This window comes from Rana temporaria, chromosome 3 (genome assembly GCF_905171775.1).
Source record: "Rana temporaria chromosome 3, aRanTem1.1, whole genome shotgun sequence".
Taxonomy (NCBI): domain Eukaryota; kingdom Metazoa; phylum Chordata; class Amphibia; order Anura; family Ranidae; genus Rana; species Rana temporaria.
Genome location: NC_053491.1, coordinates 456,026,729 through 456,054,113, shown reverse-complemented (window position 1 = coordinate 456,054,113; position 27,385 = coordinate 456,026,729). Strand labels below are relative to the sequence as shown.

The 27,385-nt window shown below is 46.0% G+C and overlaps 1 protein-coding gene across 2 annotated transcripts in view; it reads right to left on the bottom strand.

Annotated features, from left to right (window-relative positions):
• Positions 1-27,385, bottom strand: part of LOC120933465 (mucin-17-like) — a 55,646-nt gene that overhangs the window by 17,313 nt on the left and 10,948 nt on the right. For both annotated transcript variants that reach the window (XM_040346696.1, XM_040346695.1), the window contains exons 3-5: positions 13,231-13,335; positions 8,273-8,394; positions 6,659-6,711 (exon numbers count right to left, since the gene is read on the bottom strand). In XM_040346696.1, coding sequence (XP_040202630.1) covers positions 6,659-6,711; positions 8,273-8,394; positions 13,231-13,335 — 280 coding nt within the window. The remainder of the gene's footprint in view (positions 1-6,658; positions 6,712-8,272; positions 8,395-13,230; positions 13,336-27,385) is intronic.

Below are 27,385 nucleotides of genomic sequence, written 5' to 3'. Positions count from 1 at the left end.
AACATCCTGCCCGCAACGATCCTGGGAAAAGGTCGCAAGCGGCAGGATGTTTTAGGCGAGGCCGCGGCTTTGGCCTAGTCCGCGGAGCGTCGGTCCTATGGAACAAATTTCTTTCTTTTTGCCCACCTTCCAAGCCAAGACCCCATTCGCCAGGACGCTATTTCTAGTCGCCATGGCGACCTGGCGACCGGGATTTGCCGAGCCCTGTTTATGTTTTTTTCCCATGCTTTTTTTTTTTTTTTATGCGTTTTTGCCATTGTTAGGGATGAATATGTTTTTTTGAAAAATTGGTCCTTGATCTGTTTTTGTTTGAAAAATAGGTTCTATGATTTGCTTTACACATATTTCTAAATCCGTTTTATACATATAGAAAAATGTTTTTAAGATTCATTTAAAAAAAAAAATATGGGTTTAAAATGTTTACAATATGAATTATATTGGAAGCATGTGAGATATATCCCGATGTAAATGCATATAACATCAGCTATATTACATCAATGGGTATGCTGCGCTGACAAGTATGAGTACCTTATTATTACTAGCCGTGATTTATAAGTATTTTTTTTTTTAACATTAACATTTAAGTATTTATTTCTCTTGATAATTTAGAGTAAATATGTCAGTGCAGTAATATGTGGAGCTGTCCACGGCTATATCCCATTGAACAAGCTGTGAATAATGAGGTTATCTCTTAACAGGGAAGCCCAGAGCTATGTAAGATTGTCAGCTGATGAATTTTGATCAATAAGCTGCATACACCGGCTTAACACTCGGAGCTATAAATGAGTTACACTGTGTACTTGGCCCCACCCTCAGATGATGTCAACTCGATGAAACTAATCAGGGAGAAGCCAAGTAACTGGTAGATCCATACCTCCCAACTTTCTGAGATGGGAATGAGGGACACCTATCAGCAAAAGTATGCAGGCATAGGACACACCCCTTGCCACGCCCCCTTAAAGGAGAATTGTACAAAAAAATAAGATTGGTTAAACTCACAAGTGCTTTTTTTACCACTACTTTTTCTTTATATTGGCTTTTGGAATTTACAAATGCAGCAATTTAGAAATCAGATGAAATTTTAGTGCTGGGAAACACTTTTTGATAGATAAAACATGCATTTTATATACATCTATATAGATCAGACCAAAATGAGGGACAAATGAGGAGAATGAGGGACAGAGGGACATTGCTCCAAATCAGGGACAGTCCCTCGAAATCAGGGACAGTTGGGAGGTATGTAGAGGTCAGACAGGATTTGGAACGTGAGCAGTCATCCCCGTGCTACAGGAAGCAGTGTGCGGTAGGAGACACCGTGTATCCACTGAGCTGACGGTTCATGTGTAGCGCTACCCCCGAAGGAGCCGCTGGTTGTTGTTGGGATCGGCGTATTAAGTTACCTCAGTGTTGTTTAGGGGTGTATTTGATGAGTAGAGCAGTGAGCGAATGTCCAGTCAATGAAGGAAGGTTTTCAAATGCTTTATTTCCAGGCCCAACATGGCCAACATCAACATCAAATAGGGAGAAAAGGTTGATGAAGCAAGAGAGAACTTTGTAGTATCAGGCCTGGATATGAACCAAGCAATCCTGCTCTCAGTGGTATCAATTGCAGTTCGTCGCCACTCTAGCCAGAGTGGGTGAAGTGCCCCCGGACAGACTCCTGTCACAAGCCTGGCAGCCGAAGTGTCACTTTATGTTGCTGGGAGGAACAGGCCTCTGCCACAGGCCCGGCTCTAGGGACCTCTGCCACAGGTCTAATACTTGGATGAGCTGAATGAATTTGAGCGAATCCTCCCAGTAGATTAAGCTGAGGTCACCGAGTGACAGCTGAAGTGTACCTGTCAGTATCCCGGTCACCAGATCCCCGATGGTTCGTTCAGGCCCTATTGGACAACCTGCCTCCGGGTTCTCCTCAAGCCAATCCCCCAATCGAGCGGCATCCAGCCTGGGATCTCTTCAATTGAAAAGGGGACCCAGTAAGTCACTGGGGCCCCATTCAGCAACATAGGACTCCGCGTAGCATTTGACCCCGGCCTGGAAGGCCATTGCCGGTGTCCATTGGATGCACACACCCTAAAGGTGGGTGCCGCACCTGGAACCTAGAACCCGCAGGAAGAACCAATAAAGATGGCGTCTGCCACAGATATACCCCTCCCCAGCATGCCCCGCGAGGGAAAACTCCTCCAATTGGCTGCTGGGGAAATGTGGCTCTGCCAGAACCCCTCTAGCGCCACCTGTCGCCCAGGGGTGGAAACGACACCCCTGGAGCGCAGACTGACCTACAGGACAGTTCAGGAATGACAGCAGCCCATAATTTAGCAAATTGTGAATGGGAGCAAAATAACTCTCCCATTCCCCACTAACTTTAGCGAAGTGCCCATACTGAAAGTAAGGGGGCGCTACACATGTTTTTATCAATGCTGTTTTGATCAGAGCTATTTGTGAGTGCGAATTTTATTGGATTTGGAATGTTTGTTTAATAAATCTTTAAATGGGTTCACGCTATGTCAGTTCTTTTTATTTCCCTATGTGAACTCTGAGGGATCAGTGCGATCATTAGTGAGAGATTGGAGACACCTGCTGGAGATCGTCTTTACAACTATATGCCTAGCAAGGTGAATTTGCGCTTCTCCTTAGAAGTATTTAAATATAAAAATATATAGTGATAACAGATAACAACCTGTCAGTGAGTATAATAATGAAGGGTTAACCCCAAAACCCCAACAGACAACTCACGGCTCTAAATTAGTATAGAGAGTCCCAGAGCCGGGAGTGCAGCGGTAGGAGGAGGGACGGCATGACAGGGGGGGACCGCAGGATAGACAGTGGCTGTGGCCGTTTTAAGATAGGAGGGTCCGTGTGGGGAATCAGTGCAGCGCTGCTTTAAGAGAGTGGAGCAGGCTGGGGGAGGAAGGAGGGGCTGGCTGGCTCTGTACTGCAGGGAGGAAGTGACGTAGCGTCACTCCTCCATCTTAACACATCGGTAAAACGTCCCACCCACCCTCCCATGTGATAGGCGGGTAGTAAGGGGAAGGCGGTGTTTGGGGTTTCTGGAGAGGGTAAAGGCAGGACGTTTGCTTGCAAACGGTTGTACCCATAGGTATATGGGGATACGGGTACCTTTCGGTCAACAAGGTTGACCAGGAAGGAGTTCATGTGTAGGTCACTGTGGACAGGTGTACTGCCTCCGAGTCTGGGGTTTGCGACTGAGGCCGAAGTTAAAAAACAGTTATTGTCCCAGTGGCCAGTTGAAGTTGTGGTCTTTAGACCACCAGATGGTTTAAAGTTGTGAAATACGTTGTTTATGAAAATGGTTATTTATGTTAATATTAGTTTTGTTAAATAAAATCGGCCGTAAGGCCAACTTTACTCCACACCGGTGTCAGTCGTTAATTTTGGTAAAGGGGGTAAAGTGGGTAGTAGGTAAAAGGTGGGTGGTCAGAATCCTAAGTCGGCCCTTAACATGTCAAGCAATAAGTAACAAAATTAAGAAAATAGGTTTGTGATAGAAAAACGTCTAATACAGTGCTGCAATATTAAAATTTGCTGGAATATTCAGCAAGCAAATAGTATATGTAAGTGAAAAAATCTGCGCAACCCACAAAAATATACACAAAAATATCAAAAAAATATTGATTTGATATTTTTGTGTATATTTTTGTGGGTTGCGCAGATTTTTTCACTTACATATACAACTATATACCTACAGTTTTTACAGTTCTGAGCACATGTGTGGTGGTGACATACAGGACCGCAGCAAGATTTCCTTCTACTTCTCTCGCTCTGGGATTAGGTGGACTGTTTACACATATCAATCCTTTTTATTTTTTGTGATCTCATTACATGGACTTTGTATTATCAGAAATCATTTATATTTATTTATGCTAAAGCGCTACTTGGTCTATATTAACATTTAATATGTATTATTTGTATTTTACTGATCTTTCTATTATTTTCGCATATCAGGTTTATTTATAATCCTGTGTTTAAAGTAGCAGCTACCGTATTTGCCGGCGTATAAGACGACTGGGCGTATAAGACGACCTCCTAATTTTGCAGCTAAAATGTTGGTTTTGGGATATACTCACTGTATAAGACGACCCCCTTCCTACTAATCATGCCTCGCCTCACCTCACTGTGCCATTACATGCCAGACTGTGCACCATTACATGCATCACTGTGCCCAATTACATGCCTCACTGTGCCCAATTACATGCATCACTGTGCCCAATTACATGCATCACTGTGCCCAATTACATGCCTCACTGTGCCCAATTACATGCCTCACTGTGCCCAATTACATGCTTAACTGTGCCCCACTACATGTCTCACTGTGCGCCACAACATGCCTCACTGTGCCCAATAACATGCCTCAGTGTGTCACTGCTTACCTTATCCGTGAGATGCAGACCGCGTCCATCCATTTTTGAAAAGCCTTGCCCCTCTTTTTGCTGTTCCGTGATAGGTCGAACACTCCGCTTCCCAGGAGACACTGTGTTTAGTGTTCCGCATATCACGGATGCCCTCTCGTCTTCGGTCTCGGACGATAGGGCATCCGTGATAGGCGGAACACTAAACACAGTGTCTCCTGGGAAGCGGAGTGTTCAGCCTATCACGGAACAGCAGAAAGAGGGGCGCAGCTTTTCAAAAAAGGACGGCCGCGATCTGCATGTCACGGTCCCGGATAAGGTAAGCATTAGGTTACCGGCGTATAAGACGACCCCCGAAGAAGAATTTCAGGGGTTAGAAAGTCATCTTATACGCCGGAAAATACGGTATATCCAGCAATGGTTGCATAAATATTCAATCTGGTGCAGGATTTCATGAGCGCTTGTTTAGTTGCATTTGAGATTTAGCGCCATTCTCGGATGCAATTTTTCTTTTAGCTATATAAACCTTGTATAATACTAATAATGATGGGGGGGGGGAGAGAGAGAGGAGTCCAGGATGATGGGTGGGGGGGGGGGGAGATAGCAGAGTCCAGGATGATGGGGGGATAGGGGAGTCCAGGATGATTGGGGGGGGGGAGTTCAAGATGATGGGGGGAAGGGGGGAGATAGGAGTCCAGGATGACACACAGGGTTTGGGGGGGTGTACTTTGAGGTGTTTGTATCATACAGGGCACAAAAAAAAATCAGCACAAGGGGCAGTACTTGCAGTACTTGCATATCCTCCCCCCTCCCCCAAAGAAACCATCTATTGTTCACATCTGCACATCACTTTTCTTACCTCTGTATTCCACGTTCACGTCTGTACCCCTCCATCCACAGCTCACTTCTGTATCCCCCATCCACCTCTGTACCCCCCATGTCCACCTTTATATCTTTCCATCAACCTCTGTATCCTCCTATGTCCACCTTCCCCCCCCCCCCCCATACATGTTCACCTCTGTATCCTACCATCCACCTCTGCATCCCTCCATTAAACGTTGACCTCTACATCCTCCCGTCGACCTCTGTATCTCCCTGTCCACCTCTGTACATCCCCATGTCCACCTCTGGGTTCATCTCTGTAACCCCCCTTCACCTCTGTATCCCCCCATGTCCACCTGTGTTGACCTTTGTACCCCCTCGTGTCCACCTATGTACCCCCCATGTCCACCTCTGTACCCCCGTCCACCTCTGTGTTCACCTCTGTACCCCCCTCCACCTCTTTACCCCCCCCCCCCCCCGTGTTCACCTCTGTACCCCCTCCACCTCTGTTCCCCCCGTCCACCTGTGTTCACCTCTGTACCCCCCATGTCCACCTCTGTACCCCCCATGTCCACCTCTGTACCCCCCCATGTCCACCTCTGTACCCTCCCATGTCCACCTCTGTACCCCCCCATGTCTACCTCTGTACCCCCCCCCCCATGTCCACCTCTGTACCCCCCATGTCCACCTCTGTACCAGCAATTCTCTGCAGTCTGCACAACATATGAATCTCCTTCTCTCCACGTTGTTCTATTTTACCTGATCACATGGAGGAGGGAGATCACACAGTCTCCGCCTATCAGACTCAGCACACAGCCAGAAAACTTCACTCGGTTGTGTGCTACACAGGTCTGCCAGGCAGGGGTGGGGGCGGGAGGAACACAGAGCATCGCTCTCGCTCTGTCATTGACTCCGGTCCGCAGCTCCTGACAGAGGCTCAAACACATGAAGCCCGCAGCTGTCCCGCTCTCCTGTATAAATTAATTAATGTGGCCGCCGCTTGGGAGAGATAGGGGGGGGGGGATCAGCTGCACCCATTACTCCAGGAAAACTGCGGGGAGCGCAGGGCTTAAATGGCAGCTTCTTTGGGCCCCACAGCAATGACAGGGCCCAGGGAAGCTGCCCCTTTTGCCCTGCGGTAAAGACGGCCCTGTGGGGGAGGGTGGATTTCATTGTTTATAGTGCCTTGGCCATAGTTCCCACCATAAAGCATCCTCCCTCTGTACTGGTCCAGGACTGGGGGCTGTAGTATACTTCTGCTGTGGCAGATGAGGAAGTGTGTACAGTCTGTGTGTTCGTGTATCATGTGTGTGTGTCCTCTACGGCAGGAATTGCAGACACATTACAGGAGATGGTCAGAGACTGCAGCCATATTACAGGAGATGGTCAGAGACTGAAGCCATATTGCAGTCTCTGTAGATCTGAGAGGAAGATCTGAAATGAGGGGAAGTGCTTAATGGACTTACTGAACATTTGTGATCTTTATTCCTTGGAAGTAACCTGGAAGCATGTCTTTCTCCTGTACAGAGAGAGAGAGAAAATATCAGCATACAAGAATTTTCTTATGCCAGATGTCATGCTAGTATAGCAATTTAATGGTTTGGGATGGATTTTGTTGTAGTTTTTTATTTTTTATTTATTGTACTTTTGGGTATGGCCAATACCTTTGTCTCCTGTATACGTTCTGTACTTCCGCCTGTCGGCACTAATATATTTCTGTAGCTCTAAAGGGACTCGCTTATGACGTAGTGACTAGTAGAACAGTGTGCAGTTGCAAGACGAAGGTATTTGACACACCTGGAAGTGTCGGTTTCTGAAGATTCCAAAGTGGGTGTGGCTCTGACACACAGGGAATGCATTGTTTCTAATGTGTCACCCAAAGATTTGCATTTTAAGTAGGGAGGAGCTGGGTTCAGATCTAAACTCTATCAAAACACAGTCTGCCCCAACCCATGAGAGACTGTCACATGGTTGCTTTCCCACCACCCAATGAGCTGTAGGTGGGACATTCCTCGTCCCAAACCCACAGAAAGCTGTCACATGGTTGAATTCCCGCCACTGAATGAGCTGTAGGTGGAAGATTGCTCATCCTGAACCCACAGGAAGTTGTCATGATGGCGTTCCTGCTGCCCAGCGAGCTGCAGGTGGGAGATTCCTTATCCCAAAACCATGGTAAACTGTCATATGATAGCATTCTCTTCAACCAATGATCTGTGGTTGAAAGATTCCTTGTCCTGAGTCCACAGGAAGCTGTCACCATTGCATCCATGACATTTAAAGATTTGTGGTCAGGGGATTCCTTCTCCCGAATCCACAGGAAGTTGCCTCATGATTGCATCCCCGACACCCGATGAACTGTGGTTGGGAGTAGACATGTGCACTGATGAAAAATGTGTTTGTTTTCACTTAATTCGTTTTTGGTTTGTTTTTGTTTTTTGTTTTTCGGGTCATTCGTTATGATCGAAATTCATAAATTTATTAATTCGAAAATCCAAAAATAAGAATAAAAATTCAAAATAATAGCTAACTAACTAACTAATAATAACTAACTATTAAATTATAGGTATTGTAATGCCCTTTCAAATTTGTCTGTTAGAGAATGTAACAAATGTAGCTTCTGCCCTGTTATGGTATGGAGACCGATGGCGGACATCTTCCCCTAACTCGTCTCCATAACAAGCATGAGGGTTGACCCGATCGTCTCCGCCGCTACCGACGGCTCCGGTAAGCGGCGGAGGGCCACAGGAGAGTGGCGGGAGGGGGGGGCCCTCTCCCGACACCGATAACGGTGATCTCGCAGCGAATCTGCTGCAGAGACCACCATTATCGGAAACTGGACCGCCGTCTGAAGAAGAGGTTACCTGGGTTATGGCAGCTAGCTGCTGCCATAGAGGAGATATCCCTCTTTAAACAGCCGACGTATAAATGGAACAGAATGAATTAATACTAATAATAATATTAATAAAAAAAAAATATTATTATTATTATTGGTATTTATTATGGAGGACTGTTCAAGTTACAGTTTACTTTGTATTACCTGTTTGGGTGAAAAGGATTGAATTCTATGGTGTGATATTTACCAATTCTGTGAGTGTTTTGTTTAATAACACGCTTGATGGAGATGAGACATCATTCAGGTCATTTGCAAATGGAAAACCAGTAACTAATAGCTCCACTCTAATTGTAGCATCAAGTGATCTACCTAGAAGAGGAGAAAAGTATAAAAAAAGATAAGATGTCATCCACCTTATTCATCCCATAGACAATATGGTTAACCTGTGCAGTGGGGAGAGGTGAAATCACTTCAAGGGTTAATCTTTTTTTTCCCCCTAGAGTTCAGCTTTAAAGAAGAATATCAGGATATTTTTACAGAGTTACATTGGACCAGCTTGAACCTTACCTGTGTGATCCCTCTAGAACAGGGGTCTCAAACTCAAATTACCTGAGGGCCACAAGACAAGTTTTCATATGCCATGGGGGGCCGCATGCAAACTTTCAAACTTCAAAAACAACAGTACTGGTGTCAGCGAACACATTATTAACCCCCAGCACTGGTGTCAGCGAGCGCATTATTACCACCAGCACTGGTGTCAGCGAGCGCATTATTACCACCAGCACTGGTGTAAGTCAGGGTTTGACAAATTTGCTTGGAATCTAGGAGCCAGCTAAAAAAGTTAGGAGCCAGAAAACGCACCCCGTCCCGACGAGCTTGCGCGCAGAAGCGAACACATACGTGAGCAGCGACCGCATATGTAAACGGTGTTCAAACCACACATGTGAGGTATCGCCGCGATTGGTAGAGTGAGAGCAATAATTCTAGCTCCTCTGTAACTTAAAACATGCAACCTGAAGATTTTTTTAAACAACGCCTATGAAGATTTTAAAGGGTAAAAAAGTTTGTCGGCAGTCCACGAGCGGACACAATTTTGAAGCGTGACATGTTGGGTATGAATTTACTCGGCGTAACATTATCTTTCATAATATTAAAAAAAATGGGGATAACTTTACTGTTGTCTTATTTTTTAATTAAAAAAAGTGTAATTTTTTCCCAAAAAAGTGCGCTTGTAAGACCGCTGCGCAAATACGGCGTAACAGAAAGTATTGCAACGATCGCTATTTTATTCTCTAGGGTGTTAGGATAAAAAATATATATAATTTTTGGGGGTTCTAATTAGAGGGAAGAAGATGGCAGTGAAAATAGTGTAAAATGACATTAGAATTGCTGTTTAACTTGTAATGCTTAACTTGTAATACCAACGGCCACCACCAGATGGCGCCAGCTCACATCTGGTGGTAATAACTTGTAATACCAACGGCTCACCACCAGATGGCGCCAGCTAAAAAAAAAACAAAAAAAAAAATATTATTTTTTTTTTTTTTTTGCTCCCCTCACTGCCACCCTGCCTGGGGGCCATTTATAACTGGTCCGCGGGCCGCAAATGGCCCGCGGGCCGGTACTTTGAGACCACTGCTCTAGAAGCTGCAAATCATTGGGCACTGCTACTCCAGTGATCTCCACTAGTTCCGGGTCTCACGCCAAGTGTCTGGTCTGCTGATTTCTGAACACAGGAGGTCGGGTGCTGTGAATGGGCACCATTCAGAGAATGCTTTGCATTTTCTCAATGCATGAAAAGCTTTTTTTTGATTAGATGAGGTGGAGTGATGGGGCAATGATATTATGCTCTCCAAAGCATTCTATGAATGGCGCCCATGCCAAGCAAGTAACCATCTCTGTTCAGAATGCAGCAGGCCAGCCACTTGGCGTGGGACCCGGAAATAGTGAAGATCACTAGAGTAGCAGTATCTTCTACCAGTGGCGGCCCGCCATTAGGGGCGCAGGCATACCTCCCAACATTTTGAGATGGGACCGAGGGACACCTACTGGCAAAGGTATGAAGGCATAGGACACGCCCCCTACCACACCCCCTTAAAGGAGAATTAACCAAAAAAATTAATTTTTTTTAATCACTACTATTCCTTTATTTTGGCTTTTAAAATGTACAAATGTAGCAATTTAGAAATCAGATGGAAGGTTTAGCACTGGGAAACAGCTAAAAAGTACATTTTAAATACAACTCTATAGATCAGACCAAAAGAAGAGACAAATGAGGGGGAAAGAGGGACAGAGGGACATTGATCTAAATCAGGGAAAGTCCTTCAAAATCAGGGACAGTTCGGAGCTATGGGCGCAGGCAGGGCCATCTTAATAGCACCATGGGCCCCTGGCCAAAGTCATGCTATGGGGTCCCTACAAGCCTGTCCCAATTTACACACGTACTCTCAAAAATGAACGTACAATATTTCTACTTTACAGCCTGTCACTTGCTACTGTTCCCTGTCAGCAGATTCAGCTTATCACTTACCTGCAGCGCTGCGGCAGGTAAGAACAACACACAAGGAGAGCCTATAGCTGTAGGGGGGAGGGGGTATTCGCCGCGCTCGAGTGACACCCGCTCTTGGCCGCGCTGCCGCTCTGTCTCGGCTGTGTCACTCAGCCGAGCAGAGCCAGAGTGAAGCCGCCGCCTCCCCCTTCTCCTTGTAGACTACACGTGCCATGTGCATCATGTCCCGCGCTGATCATCTGAGCCGAGGTGACAGGCGGGAGGTCTGAAGGGGTAAGCTACGAGTAAGCATCACACGATGTGAAACATGTCAGCCATCCTTTTCCCTTAGTTCACTTCTTTTTGACTGCAACATTGTTGGTGGGGGGGGGGGGGTGTCTGCACTGTAGGGGGGGTGTCTGCACTGTAGGGGGTGTCTGCACTGTAAGGGGGGGTCTGCACTGTAGTGGGGACTGCACTGTAGGGGGGTCTGTAATGAATGGGGGCTGTCTGTACTGTACAGTGGTCTGTTTAACATGCAGGGGGTCCAGAACTGTTAGGGGGATGTCTGTGTAACATACAGGCGTCCACAGTTGTGGGGGTCTGTGTAATGTAAAGGGGTCCAGAGGTGCAGGGTGCTGTGTAATGTAAAGGGGTCCAGAGGTTCGGGGTGCTGTGTAATGTAAAGGGGTCCAGAGGTGCAGGGTGCTGTGTAATGTAAAGGGGTCCAGAGGTGCAGGGTGCTGTGCATTGTAAAGGGGTCCAGGGTGCTGTGTAATGTAAAGGGGTCCAGGGTGCTGTGTAATGTAAAGGGGTCCAGAGGTGCAGGGTGCTGTGTAATGTAAAGGGGGCCAGAAGTGCAGGGTGCTGTGTAATGTAAAGGGGTCCAGAGGTGCAGGGTGTTGTGTAATGTAAAGGGGTCCAGTGACGCAGGGTGCTGAGTAATGTTAAAGGGTCCAGAGGTGCAGGGTGCTGTGTAATGTAAAGGGGTCCATTGATGCAAGGTGCTGTGTAATGTAAAGGGATTCAGAGGTGCAGGGTGCTGTGTAATGTAAAGGGGTCCAGTGGTGCAGGGTGCTGTGGAATGTAAAGGGGTCCAAAGGTGCTGTGGAATGTAAAGGGGTCCAGAGGTGCTGTGGAATGTAAAGGGGTCCAGAGGTGCTGTGGAATGTACATGATAGTGACAAAGAGATATTTAAGGATGCAGAGGTATGCAGGGGGTGTTGGGGTGTTTTTACATTTTAAGGTGGGGGGGGGGGGTGCCAGATTTAGGATCCGCCCCGGGTGCCAAATGCACTAGGTACGCCCCTGACCCTAGGCGAAACCTCATTTTGCCCCCCGGCTCCACCCATGACTAGTAACAGCACCCATCAAATGCAGCCTACCAGCATTGATCAAATGCAACCTCACCAACGCTGATTAAATGAAACCTCACCAGGACCGATCAAATACAGCCTCACCAGCGTCCACCAATGCCGCTTCACCAGCGCCCATCAAATTACATCTCACCATGTCATTGTCCATCAAATTACATGTCATTGTCATCATGTATACAATCTCATTAACTCAGAGAGAAAGCAACAGTTTTTACTTACCACACCAGTGCCACCAGGTGACGGTCTTGGGCTCAGCAAACTTCTGACAACATGAATGGTGACCCTGTGATTGCTGCCTGTTCCTTGCTCATACCACCTCTGCTGTACGGTGTACCTGCCTGCTGCTTCTGTGTCCGGTGCCTCTTCCAGGCTCCACCTTTCCCCAAGCCCGGAGAGCCACCACCAGGCGCCACGCTATATCTCATGTTGCATCCATGTGTTCAGCTCCAGTGACACGACCAGTAGTGCATGGGGGGGGGGGCTGTGCTGCTGCACATGGACACTGTAGAGTGGAGGGAGAGCAGAGAGCAGACTCTGTGCTGGACTGTGGACACATGTCAAAGTGTCAGGCGGACACCGGAGAGTGGAGGGGGGGGGGGGCTGCTGCCTGAACACATCTCAGAGAGGAGAGCTGGACACCAGAACATGACACATCAGAGAGCACCCTGTGGGGGCTGGGGGTTGCTGAACACATGTGCGGTGCTGGGGGATTACAGAAAACACATCAGAGCGGAGAGTCGGAGCCGCGCGGGAAGGTGCTGCTTGACATGTCCAGCTCTGATGGGGCCCCAGGTGAATGTGGGGCCCCCGGGCTGTGTCCAGGGGTGCCCGCTCAGTAAGACGGCCCTGGGCGCAGGGGTGCCACCCCCCCCTTATTCATGCATCTGGCCCCTAATCTACATGCAGATTTCCAGTGATGTTGGTGCTGTAGTAGTGCTGTGCACTGTTCTCCTTACTGGAGAGAAAGCTGTACCTGAGGACCTGCAGTGCAAAGATCTCCCTGCTTTTGAGTTTTCCATTCTGTGGATCTATTCTTCATCCACCTCTCCTGCTGCTTCTAAAAGATTACCCCACCAGTCATCAGAACAACAATTATCAGTAAGACAGCCCTGACATGGGGAAGTAAAGCCCTCACTCTACTAAGATGGCCACCTCCACACAACGACACATTGCAGAACAGGGCATGGTAAACTAGTATGGGCAATTCCTTTGTTCATAGCTTGCCTATTTTTGGGCACAGGTTCTGAACTACAGGTCCTTCTTAATAAACAAGTACAGGTCATTTTTTAAATCATCCCATTGAATGTAACACTTCAAATAAATCCAAATAGAACTACTCACCCAAAGGGACTCGATCTCGGACAAGTTCACATCTGACTCCAAAGACGTTTCCCACTGGACAGATACATTTAATTCCATCTGTCAATCCTCCATTCTCACATTTTACTGAGTGGTAAAAAAAATAAAAATAATATGAAGCATCGTAACAAGTGAAGCTGTGATGGTTTAGGGTTTTATTATCCTTACTGGGCTAGATTCAGGTAGCTGCGCCCCTTTTTACGGCGGCGCAGCGTATCGTATTTACGCTACGCCGCCGTAAGTTTGAGAGGCAAGTGCTGTATTCACAAAGCACTTGCCTCCTAACTGACGGCGGCGTAGCATAAATGGGGCCTGCGTAAGTGCGCGTAATTCAAAAGATGATGAGGGGGGCGTGATTTAAATTAAGGTTGACCCCGCGTATTTTACGTTTTTTACGAAAGGCGCATGCGCCGTTCGTGAAAGAATCCCAGTGCGCATGCTCGAAATTCCGACGCAAATCGTCATTGCTTTCGACGTGAACGTAAATTACGTCCAGCCCTATTCGCGAACGACTTACGCAAACAACGTAAAAAAATTCAAATTTCGAAGCGGGAACGACGTCCATACTTAACATTGGCTGTGCCACCTAATAGCAGGAGCAACCTTACGTCGAACAAGCCTAACGTAAACGATGTAAATAAATTCCGCCGGGCGTACGTACGTTTGTGAATCGGCGTATCTAGGTCATTTGCATATTCTACGCCGAAAACAATGGAAGCGCCCCTAGCGGCCAACGTAATATTGCACACAATTATACGCCGCCGTATTCAAGTTACGTCGGCGGAGGAAGCCTATTTTTTGAGCGTATCTGCCTTTGAGAATCGGTGTAACGATACGCCGGCGCAGATTTGAAATTACGGTGGCGTATCTGGAGATACGCCGCCGTAACAGCTACCTGAATCTAGCCCACTATTTATAGGATTTTAGGCTGATGTTACATATCTGCAACTGGTTTCACTTGTTTTGTAGAGCTGCCATTTACATCAAACACATAGTGGTATTGGGATATAATTTATTTATTAAAGTGGAGTTCCACCCATAAATATAACATTACATCAGTAGTTTTAAAAAAATGTCATTAGTCCTTTAAGAAAAAAAATATATTTTTTAGATGCCTTCAAAGTGTTGTTGCTAGGCAGAATAGTTAATCTTCCCTCTTCCTGCACCTAGGTGCTTAAGCTTCCTAACCTACACCGCACAGACTCCTGGGAATGTAGTGGGTGTAACTTTCCAGGAGTCTGTGCACGCCCCAGTCTCGAAGAATCATGTGACTTGGACAGTACAGGTGCTGAAACCTGATCTGAAACCTATTACACTGCTTGTGCAGCACTGAGCATGTGCGAGATCTGCAAGGCTGAAATCCAGGAAGTCATACAGTCTGGCTTCATGATGCACACACCTAAGATGGCCCCAGTCAATTTCTATTTTATAAAGTGTCTAAATGCTGTAACAACCTAACAAAACGGACCTTAGTTTACAGACTAACTTTACTAGAATACATTAAGCTTGTGTATTACAGGGGTATTTATATTTAAAAAGTGAAATTGTGGCCGGAACTCCGCTTTAATTTGTTTATTAGATACTGTGCTACAAAAAAAAAAAAAAAATGTTTGTTTCTAAAGTAAATACAAACATAGAGTTAAAGCACACATAAACAGAAATATGATAATAAAGATCACACAAATATGAAATTGATGATATAGTTGTCTTTCAGTGAGCATTAAAGCGGGGGTTCCGCGGGATTTTTTTATGTGCATCTGCCGCTCGGTATATCATTAACCTCCCTGGCGGTATGATTCTGTCTGAAAAAACATGCTGAAAGCGGTACCATTATTTGCAAGGAAATTTGGTGTTTTATACTGTAGGCCTGTGATTTTTAGGAATAACTCACTTAAATCTGACCAAACAAGAACCTAATAGGCATCCCGGGTATGACATTTTTTTAAAAACAAAATTTTAAATTATAATATAATAAATAATTATTGTGTTTTTTTTACATACAGTACTGTAATCTATAAGATTACAGTATACTGTATGTATAGTGTTTGTTTACTTTTTTTAATTTGGCGCCGATCTCCGCTCCCGTGCGTCGCAACGTCGCAGGGAACGGAGATCGGCGGCACAGGAGGACGCTGTGTGAATCGAGCGAGGTCCCGCTCGCTCACACAGCGTGGTGACATCGCTGGATCCAGGAGAAGGTAAGCCAGCGCACGCTGCAGGCTCTGCATAGCTCCCCTGAGCGTGACTCGGGTATACCGATCGCAGCAAGAAATACCCACCCCGAGTCACGCTCGGGGATACCGCCAGGGAGGTTAATAGTTTACTCACGTGTCCAATTTTACTAGCCCTCCGCCTTGTCATTCTGCAGTAAAAAATAATTTATAAAATTCTTTCCTGAGCGGGTCCATCTTGCTTGTGGGCACTGTGACGCCCACAAGCAAATCCTTCCGGGATGCGGTGTATGCTAATGTCCCTGCATTCACCGCTCTATCCTGCGCATGTGCAGTGTTGACGGCGAGCGGCGCCGTCAACACTACACAGTTGCCATCACAACGGTCGGCGTCCTGAAAAGGACACGCCCCGTTGTGACGACATATGCGAGAGTGCCTGTGGTGGGCTAGAGCATCGTCTCCTGGGCAGCGTCACGCTGTGCTCCCAGGAATCACTGGGGCGATCGCAGACAAAGCGACATGCCCACTCCCGCGGGAGCTAAAACAGGAAGTGCCTGGTTTAGCTCTTTTTAAACGGCAAACTTTCAATATAGACACTCAGCCCGTGTGTTTAACGTTTACTTGGAAAATAGGGTGAACCTCCGCTTTAACAATCTCTAAATGACCATAAAACTTGAAAAGATAAGAAAAAAAAAACAGAACCACACACACGTAATCCATGGTAAAAAGTAAAAAAGTAAAAAAAAAAAAAACACTCAATAATACAATCTTCCACTTTGTCCTCCCAAGTTGCTATTTAACCACTTCCCGCCCGGCCTATGGCCGATTTACGTCCGGGAAGTGGTTATGAAATCCTGACAGGACGTTCTAGAACGTCCTGCAGGATTTCATGCCGCGCGCGCCCGTGGGGGCGCGCATCGCAGCGATCGGTGATGCGGGGTGTCAGTCTGACACCCTGCATCTCCGATCTCGGTAAAGAGCCTCCGGCGGAGACTCTTTACCACGTGATCAGCCGTGTCCAACCACGGCTGATCACGATGTAAACAGGAAGAGCCGTCGATGGCTCTTCCTCACTCGCGTCTGACAGACGCGAGTAGAGGATAGCCGATCGGCGGCTCTCCTGACAGGGGGGGTTAGCGCTGATTGTTTATCAGCGCAGCCCCCCCTCGGATCGCCACCCTGGAGCACCAGGGATGCCCACCCTGGAGCACCAGGGTGGGCAAAAAAAAAAAAAAAGTCTAAAAAAAAAGTCTAAAAAAAAAAAGCATAAAGAAAAAAGATGCCAGTCAGTGCCCACAAATGGGCACTGACTGGCAACCTGGCAAAAATAAGTGCTGCCACCCCAGTGTCCATCAGCGCCACCCCAGTGTCCATCAGCGCCACCCCAGTGTCCATCAGTGCCACCCCACAGTGCCCATCCATGCCCAGTGCCCACCTATCAGTGCCCATCTGTGCCACCCATAAGTATCCATCAGTGCCGCCCATCTGTGCCGCTTATGAGTGCCCATCTGTGCCGCCCATGAGTGCCCAGTGCCGCCTATGTGTGCCCATCAGTGCCGCCTATGTGTGCCCATCAGTGCCGCCTATGTGTGCCCATCAGTGCCGCCTATGTGTGCCCATCAGTGCCGCCTATGTGTGCCCATCAGTGCCGCCTATGTGTGCCCATCAGTGTCGCATACCAGCGCCGCCAATCAGTGCCACCTCATCTGTGCCCGTCAGTACTACCTCATCGATGTCCATCAGTGCCATCTCATCGGTGCCCATTAGTGCCGCCATATCAGTGCCCGTAATTGAAAGAGAAAACTTATTTACAAAAAAATTAACAGAAAAAAATAAAAACGTAATTTTTTTTCCAAATTTTCAGCCTTTTTTTAGTTGTTGCGCAAAAAAAAAAAATCGCAGAGGTGATCGAATACCACCAAAAGAAAGCTCTATTTGTGGGGAAAAAAGGACGCCAATTTTGTTTGGGTACAGTGTAGCATGACCGCGCAATTGCCATTCAAAGTGCGACAGTGCTGAAAGCTGAAAATTGGCTTGGGCGGGAAGCTGCGTAAGTACCTGGTATGGAAGTGGTTAAACAAAACAAAATAGTGACATTGGAATATAATTTATTAATTCATTTATTTATTATGTACAGTGCTGAAAAAAAGCAAAAAAATTTGAAAAAAACAAACTTTTTTATTTGCTTCTATAGTAAATACAAACATAGGGCCAGATCCACAGACGAAGTACGCCGGCGTATCTACTGATACGCCGGCGTACTTTCAAATTTCCCGCGTCGTATCTTTAGTTTGAATCCCCAAACCAAGATACGATGGCTTCTGGGCTCGATCCGACAGGCGTACGCCTTCGGATCGGAGGTGCAATACTTTGGCGCCCGCTGGGTGGAGTTTGCGTCGTTTTCCGCGTCGGGTATGCAAATTAGGGATTTACGACGATCCACGAACGTACGCGTGGCCGTCGCATTTTCTAACGTCGTCTGTCTTAACGAATCATGTGACTTGGACAGTACAGGTGCTGAAACCTGATTTGAAACCTATTACACTGCTTGTGCAGCACTGAGCATGTGCGAGATCTGCAAGGCTGAAATCCAGGAAGTCATACAGTCTGGCTTCATGATGCCCACACTTAAGATGGCCCCAGTCAATTTCTATTTTATAAAGTGTCTAAATGCTGTAACAACCTAACAAAACGGACCTTAGTTTACAGACTAACTTTACTAGAATACATTAAGCTTGTGTATTACAGGGGTATTTATATTTAAAAAGTGAAATTGTGGCCGGAACTCCGCTTTAATTTGTTTATTAGATACTGTGCTACAAAAATAAAAAATAAATGTTTGTTTCTAAAGTAAATACAAACATAGAGTTAAAGCACACATAAACAGAAATATGATAATAAAGATCACACAAATATGAAATTGATGATATAGTTGTCTTTCAGTGAGCATTAAAGCGGGGGTTCCGCGGGATTTTTTTATGTGCATCTGCCGCTCGGTATATCATTAATAGTTTACTCACGTGTCCAATTTTACTAGCCCTCCGCTTTGTCATTCTGCAGTAAAAAGTAATTTATAAAATTCTTTCCTGAACGGGTCCATCTTGCTTGTGGGCACTGTGACGCCCAAAAGCAAAAAAATTTGAAAAAACAAACTTTTTTATTTGCTTCTATAGTAAATACAAACATAGGGCCAGATCCACAGACGAAGTACGCCGGCGTATCTACTGATACGCCGGCGTACTTTCAAATTTCCCGCGTCGTATCTTTAGTTTGAATCCCCAAACCAAGATACGATGGCTTCTGGGCTCGATCCGACAGGCGTACGCCTTCGGATCGGAGGTGCAATACTTTGGCGCCCGCTGGGTGGAGTTTGCGTCGTTTTCCGCGTCGGGTATGCAAATTAGGGATTTACGACGATCCACGAACGTACGCGCGGCCGTCGCATTTTCTAACGTCGTCTGTAGTCGGGTTTTTCCGGCGTATAGTTAGGGCTGGTATTTTGCGGCGTATAGTTAGTCATGCCATGTTAAGTATGGCCGTCGTTCCCGCGTCAAAATTTTTTTTTTGCGTAAGATGTCACGTCAAAGTTCTAAAAATTACGTTGTTGCGACGTCATTTCGCGCAAAGCACGGTGGGAAAATTCAAAACGGAGCATGCGCAGTTCAATCGGCGCGGGGGCGCGCTTCATTTAAATGAAACCCGCCCCCTACCCGCCGATTTGAATTCCGCCGCCAGAAATACACTACGCCGCCGTAACTTACGGCGCGTAATCTTTGTGGATTTGAAAGTACGCCAAGTAAAGTACGGCGGCGTAGCGTATCTCTGATACGCCGCGCAAGTCTAAATGTCTGTGAATCTGGCCCATAGAGTTAAAGCACACATAAACAGAAATATGATTATAAAGATCACACAAATATGAAATTGATTATATAAGTGAATTCCAGTGTCCATTAACAATTCCCATAAAACTTCAAAAGAAAGAAAGAAAGAAAGAAAAAAAAAAAAAAGCAGAACCACACACACGTGATGTAATGCGTGAAAAAAACAAAACAAAAAAAAAAAAACACTCAATAATACAATCTTCCACTTTGTCCTCCCAAGTTGCTATTTAAACCAAATGAATAGTGGCATTGGAATATAATTTATTTATTCATTTATTTATTTATGTACTGTGCTGAAATTTTTGGGAATTTTTTTATTTTTTATTTTGTTTCTATAGTAAATACAAACATAGAGTTAAAGCACACATAAACAGAAATATGATTATAAAGATCAAACAAAAATGAAATTATCGATTTAAGTGTCTTCCAGTGTCCAATAACAATCCCTAAATGACCATAAATATTTAAAAGAAAGGAAAAAATAAATAAATAAATAAACAGAACCACACACACACACACACACGTGATGTAATCCATGGTAAAAAGTAAAAAAAAAAAAACACTCAATAATACAATCTTCCACTTTGTCCTCCCAAGTTTCTATTTAAACCAAATGAATAATGGCATTGGAATATAATGTATGTATTCATTTATTTATTATGTACTGTGCTGAAAAAAACTTTAAAAAAATAAATAAAATAAAAAACACTCAATAATACAATTTTCCACTTTGTTTTTCCATGTGGTCTTCAAGATGTGGACCCTTGCACCATGTGCTCTAATCCTGCCCACCTTAACAGAAGACCTAAACTACAGGAGGTCTAACAGCGCTGAACAGATTAAACCCGGAATTACAATCTCCAACTCTTTACCTTGTATAAAAATACCATAGTGCTCACTGCAGCCACAACTGAGCACATCAATAGGTGCGCGCAGTCTATTGCATTAGGGTGTGCACCCCAAAGCTCAAACAAGCCTGCCTTTCTCTGCAGCCTCAGCTGCACGGAGCAGTGAATGAATTGGAAGTGCTCTGTGCTGAGAGGCTTCCTGTTCATTCACAAACTGAAGCATAGTAAACAGTGTGTTCTCTGTGTTCATTTAGAAAAGGTACTATTTACTAGCCCCTTCCCCAGTTCTCCATCCTGAAACATCCCCTGCAGCATCCGGGGGGAGAGGAGAGGAGGAAAGCCAGCAGCACTGCAGGGGGGGGGGGGAGGGGGGAAAGCCCAGGAAGTAGGGGAAATCGGCAACGCACATGGTGATTAGGGTGTGCCCAGGCACTACAGGAGGTCTAACAGTGCTGAACAGATTAAACCCGGAATTACAATCTCCAACTCTTTACCTTGTGTATACCTCAGAAAAAAATAGGGGGAAAAAAACCATAGTGCTCACTGCAGCCACAACTGATCACAACAATAGGTGTGCGCAGTCTATTGCATTAGGGTGTGCACCCCAAAGCTCAAACACACCATAACCATCCCAGTGGATAAAAAAATATAAATCTTAATAAATAAATACACTGATTTTAATTTATCAGTAAAGTAAATATGAAACCAATATGTCAATGCATCAATAAATATAAGAAAAAAAAATGAAAATACAGTGCCTTGAGAAAATATTCATACCCCTTAAAATTTTCCACATTCTGTCATGTTACAAACAAAAACGTAAATGTATCTTATTGGGATTTTATGTGATAGACCAACACAAAGTGGCACATAATTGTGAAGTGGAAGGAAAATGATAAATGTTTTTTCATTTTTTTTTTTTACAAATAAATATGTGAAAAGTGTGGTGTACATTTGTATAGCGCCCCCCTGAGTCAATACTTTGTAGAACCCCCTTTCACTGCAATTACAGCTGCAAGTTTTTTTGGGGATGTCATTCTTCTTTGTACAATATCTCAAGCTCTGTCAGATTGGATGGAGAGCGTCTGTGAAAAGCAATTTTCAAGTCTTGCCACAGATTCTCAATTGGATTTAGGTCTGGACTGTGACTGGGCCATTCTAACACATGAATATTCCTTGATCTAAACCATTCCATTGTAGCTCTGGCTGTATGTTTGGGGTCGTTGTCCTGCTGGAAGGTGAACCTCCGCCCCAGTCTCAAGTCTTTTAAAGACTCTGACAGGTTTTCTTCTAAGATTGCCCTGTATTTGTCTCCATCCATCTTCCCATCAACTCTGACCAGCTTTCCTGTCCCTGCTGAAGAAAAGCATTCCTACAACACGATGCTGCCACCACCATGTCTCACAGTGGGGATGGTGTGTTCAGGGTGATGTGCAGTGTTAGTTTTCCCCCACACATAGGCCCGGATTCACAAAGCACTTGCGCCAACGTATCTCCAGATACGCCTCGTAAGTGCAAATATGCGCCGGCGTATCCGTGCGCCGGACCCACAAACTAAGATGCGCCGAAAAACAGGCTTCATCCTGCCGACGTAACTTGTCTACGCCGGCGTAGGGTGGGCGCACATTTACGTTGGACGCATGGTGGCGCTCACATTGATCAGCCATTCAAATATGCAAATACAGAAACTACACCGATTCACGAACGTACGTGCGCCCGACGCAGTGCGCGTAAGTTATACGTCCGGCGTAAAGTTATGCCCCATAAAGGAGGTGTAACTCAGCAGCAGCCATGCAAAGGGCTGCACCAGGGAACCCAAGCCGGCGTAATTTACGTATTTTACATTGGACGTGGGTCTGGCTGGGCATAGGTTACGCTAATGGCGTACACAGTGATCCGGCGTATCTTAGGCAGTTGTTTCCGACGTGGATGTGAGCATGCGCAGAGGGATGCGCGGTTCGTTATTCGTACTTGTCTGGCGCTCGGCCCATCATTTGCATGGGGTCACGCCTCATTTGCATGGCTCACGCCCACTTCCATCTACGCCGGCTTACGCCTTAGAAACCCAGCACAGTTTTGGGAGCACTGGCTTTGTGAATTCCGTGCTTGCCTCTCTGCACTGTGTCGGCATAGCGTATATTATTTGCACTACGGCGGCATAATGTGCGCCTGCTCTCTGTGAATCCGGGCCATAGAGTTTTGCTTTTAGACCAAAAAGTTACATTTTGGTCTCATCTGACCAGAGCACCTTCTTCCACATGTTTGCTGTGTCCTCCACATGGCTTCTCACAAACTGCAAACAGGACTTCTTATGGCTTTCTTTCAACAATGTCTTTCTTCTTGTCACTCTTCCATAAAGGGCAGATTTGTAGAGAACACAACTAATAGTTGTCCTGTGGACAGATTCTCCCACCTGAGCTGTGGATCTCTGCAGCTCCTCCAGAGTTACCATGGGCCTCTTGGCTGCTTCTCTGATTAATGCTCTCCTTGCCCGGCCTGTCAGTTTAGGTGGACGGCCATGTCTTTGTAGGTTTGCAGTTGTGCCATACTCTTTCCATTTTCGGATGATGGATTGAACAGAGCTCCATGAGATGTTCAAAACTTGGGATATATTTTTTATAAACTAACGCTGCTTTAAACTTCACAACGTTATCCCTGACCTGTCTGGTGTGTTCCTTGCCCTTCATGATGCTGTTTGTACACTAAGGTTCTCTAACAAACCCAGTGGCTGCTGGTGTTTTTTTTCTGTGGGGGGGGGGCAGCAAACAACCATCCACCCCCCCCCGAGCGGCACACAACTACCCCCCTGAGTGGCACACAATTACCCCCCCCTGATTGGCATACAACCCCCCCCCCCGCTGTTTGCCGGCACTTACCCCATCGCGGCGGCTGGCGGGCAGCGTGCAGCGGCTCTGATTCCTCTCATTCTAGGCATCCAATAGGATCACCAGTCCTTTCACCCAATCAGGTGACCGGTGTCAAAACCAGCTTCCTGATTGGCCGGGAGGAGGATCAATGTTACAACAGTGAATATATATTCACTGTTGTAGCACACCTGGGTGGGCTTTGTTTGCATTCTCTGCGACCCAAGCCCACCCTATTTTAAAGCCTATCAGAGCCAAAAAAATTACCCCTCCGCATCGTAATCCATGCGCCGGTGTGCTGAAAGGGGCCGGATGCATTGACAGGGAAGGCGGCGGATGGACAGGGGAGGCGGTGCCCATGCACCCTTAATGGATGGGCCCTGAACAAACCTATGAGGGCTTCACAGAACAGCTGTATTTATACTGAGATTAAATTACACACAGGTAGACTCTATTTACTAATTAGGTGGCTTCTGAAGGCAATTGGTTCCACTAGATTTTAGTTAGGGGTATCAGAGTAAGGGGGGCTGTATGCAAATGTACACCACACTTTTCAGATATTTATTTTTACAGTGTTGGAAAGACATTTATAATTTTTCTTCCGCTTGACAATTATGTACCTTTTTGATTGTAACATGACAAAATGTGGAAAATGTCAAGGGGTGTGAATACTTTTTCAAGCTACCGTATATATATATATATATATATATATATATATATATATATTACTTATGGGTGCAGTGATCCTTTTATGACAGAATTAGATAATTACATTGGGTTTGGCCAGCAAAACACAGAGGAATGTACTATTTACAGCCTATAGCCAATCCACCTATTAGTATATGATGTACAAATTCCAAAGTGTACCCTCTCTGTGACGTAAAAGGCAGCGCAACAGACGTGAAGGTCACATGTTGATGATCTGCGGATAGTAATTAACACGGCATAGGTGTGTTCATTCTCATATATATATATATATATATAAAGGTCTTTTAACTCGCAGGTAGCATGAGGGTGAATTATTATTAATTATTACCTATACAATAGAGCTGCACGATTCTGGCTAAACTGAGAAAAAAAAATTCTTTTGTTATAATAAAGATCAGGTCAGGCATGACGTGGTGCACGTGAAGCACGCACGTCTGAGGGAGCGGCGGCCCACGCTATGGATCTGACCTGGAGGAGGATGGAGGGACCTAGACCCGGCGGTGCTCCATGTGCAGCGATCGCGCCGCAGTGAGGGAGCTCACCGAGGGGCCAGCCCTCCTACAGCGGAAAAGACCAGCTTTCGCCGCCATCCGATAGCCTGCACCCTCCGCCCCCCCCCCCGTGCCTCTCCGGGAGACAGCAGATTAGCCACAAGACGGGCTGAACACAGGAAGCTCTCACTTGCAGCACTCCTGTCTGCTGCCTATCTCCCCCCTCTTCTCGGCAGTGAGTACAGGATATCCCATTGGTTGGGCAACTATAAGGTAATATGGATCCTATTCTTTCTATGTCTCCCCATAAGACCAGAACAGTGAAACCCATGGAGCAAGGACTAATACCCTGAAGGCTGGGGATAGGTATTAATAATGCTGGGATAATTTACCTTATTCCTAGTGGCCCTGCATATGCATACTGTTAACGTGTGGAAGTAATCAACAAGGATGAACTGAGTAACTGCTTATATTCTGCATAGCATAATAGTGGCTACAGTAGGAACATTGTACTGCACCAGTATTTTTCTCTGCCTCCCCCCCTCATATTGTACTTATATGTGAACTTAAGTATTCATAGCCCATAGGTTTATGGGGCCTCAGCTTAAACTCCGTTGATATAGATTTGGGTGGGAGAGCGGAAGTGTATCTGTTACCCCAGAGACATTACATACCCCCGCAAACCATAATTAACTTGGTAAAGGGAGTTGTCCCGGAGCATGGGTGTGAACAGCAGGGGGCTTTGTATAAACTCTCCCAATTATAAAAAATAAGGCTGGCTATCAATTAAAAAAAAAAAAAAAACAAAAAAAAAAAAACGCGGGTGCAAGGTGTAAACGTCTCAGCTTATCAGGAGACTTCTGTTCCCACCCTTGAAAGGAGCTGCCAAATTACGGGGGGGCTGAACGGAGGCATCAGCAGGGGCACCTGTGAAGTTTTTACCCCCCCGGGTTCGGCCTGGCCCATCGGGCAGGTTTATTTTGTTTGCCCAGGGCATCAGAAACCTGAGAAGCGGAGAGCAATCTTGGGGGGATCGTGGGTAGTCCGCCTTATTACTTATACTCTAGAGGAATACGCCGAGAATCCCTCAAGAAGGGGTTTTTTTTTTTTTTTTTTTTTGAATTGGGGAGTGCAACACTCCTAAAAATAGAGAGAGGCTGACCTTCCTCCCCAATGCCCATCTGAGGATAACGGGCCAATCCCCGGAACCCCTAATAACTTCTGTTAATGTCGGGTGGCAATTTCTGACTAAGGAAAAAAAAAAAAAAAAAAAAAAAACCTTTCCTACCCTTAGGAACTCATGCCTCAGTGAGCAACAAAAACTGCCCTGCCCTGAAAAAAAAAAAAAAAAAAAAAAGAAGGGAGGGGGGTTCGAGACCCCTCACGTTCCGCTCAAACTGGGGAAACGCATCAGAGCGACAAGGAAACATATAATGAATAAATCAACAAGGGGGGCTGCTTCTAAAGCCCCAAAGGATATCCCCTCCCCCACTACGATTAGACACTACATGACACCGGGCGGGAGCTCAAAGAGCCCAGGTCCAATTAAAAAAACAGAAAAAATGGGGGTAAACAAAAAGGGAGGAGGGGGGGCAGCATCCCCAATAGCAGATACCTTAACAGAATTGGAGCATGTAGCTAGCCAAGTGGAAGAACATAGCTTGGACTCTCACATCCCAACTACGGGCGAAATGGCGGCAATGTTAAAGGGATTGGAGAATGTTATAAAAGAGGAAATCAGTACATTGAGAACGGACTTATTTCATATTTTGGAACGGGTAGAGGAGGCCGAGAAAAAAATAGAAAAACAGGACCGGGATTTAAATGAATTGAAAATTCAACATTTGGCTATGAAACAAAATCAGAGATGGCTGCAATATCGTCTCGAAGACCAAGAGAACCGCAATAGAAGGCAAAATTTAAGATTACGTTCTGTCAAGGAGGAGAAGGGCGAAGACTTGAGGAAAATTCTCGATGATTTGCTCCTCCCCCTCCTTGATAATGCCTCGGAAGGTCCCCTCAAAATAGAACGGGTCCATCGTGTGGGGAGGATGAGGGAGGGAGGAGGGAATTGGCACAGGGATATAATTGTGAGGTTTAGACATTTTGAAGACAAAGAGAGAATTTGGACAAAATTGAGAAGAAAACCTCCCTTATCCTATGATGGCAGGGAGATCCAGATCTTCACGGATCTGGCCTGGGAAACCCTGGCCAGAAGAAGACACCTAAAACCTCTCTTGGAACAGATGCGCCAACTCAACATAAACTACCAATGGGGCTTTCCGGCCTGCTTGATAGGGCACAAAGAGGGAGTGTCAGCGAAATTAATATTCCCCGAGGAACTTGCAGGATTCTGCCATAAATTGGACATGCCGGTCATAGAACTGCCAGGATGGGTGGAATAGTTGTTAGATAATAGCCCGCCCATAGGGGCGGTCGTGAACGTGGCGACTCTACAGGATGGGGGGGGGGGAGAGAGGGTCGGGGGGTGAATAAAGAAGGACACAAGGAGGGCAGATCCATAACCCCTCCCACATAAGATCTGGCCCTGTGAGAACAGGAGGGAGGGGCGTGGGGTGTCACACCTCATCCACAAGAACCGATGGGTAGGGGATACCAAGGATCCCTACGGTTCAGGGGCAATGATCTGGCCTGGGTAGGGGGGGGGCGGGGGGGGGGGGGGGGGGGGGGGGGAGGGGGGGTGGGAAGGGGATTATGGCTCCCAGGGATCAGCCTGAAAAGTCTTGTTTGCTTAAGGAGGGGACTTAGTTATGGGAAATGACAGAAGTAAAATTTTTATCCTATAATGTAAAGGGATTAAACTCTGTAGGTAAAAGACTAAAGGTCTTAGCAGAGATTGAACAACTAAGAGCGGACGTAGTGTTTATCCAAGAATCTCACCTGACCCTGGATGCTAATATTAAGCTTTACTCCCCGGCATACCCCAATTGGTTCTACAGCGACTCCATCTCAAAACGTGCAAGGGGAGTTGCAATTGGGTTTACAAGAGGGCTCGGGTTTACCTTGGAGGCAAGGATGACTGACCCAGATGGGAGATTCTTGTTTCTCAAAATAAGGATTGAAAATATTATTTACACCTTAGCCAATATATACGCCCCTAACGCACACCCAACCCAATATCTAAATAAAACTCTGGGAAAATTGAACAACTTT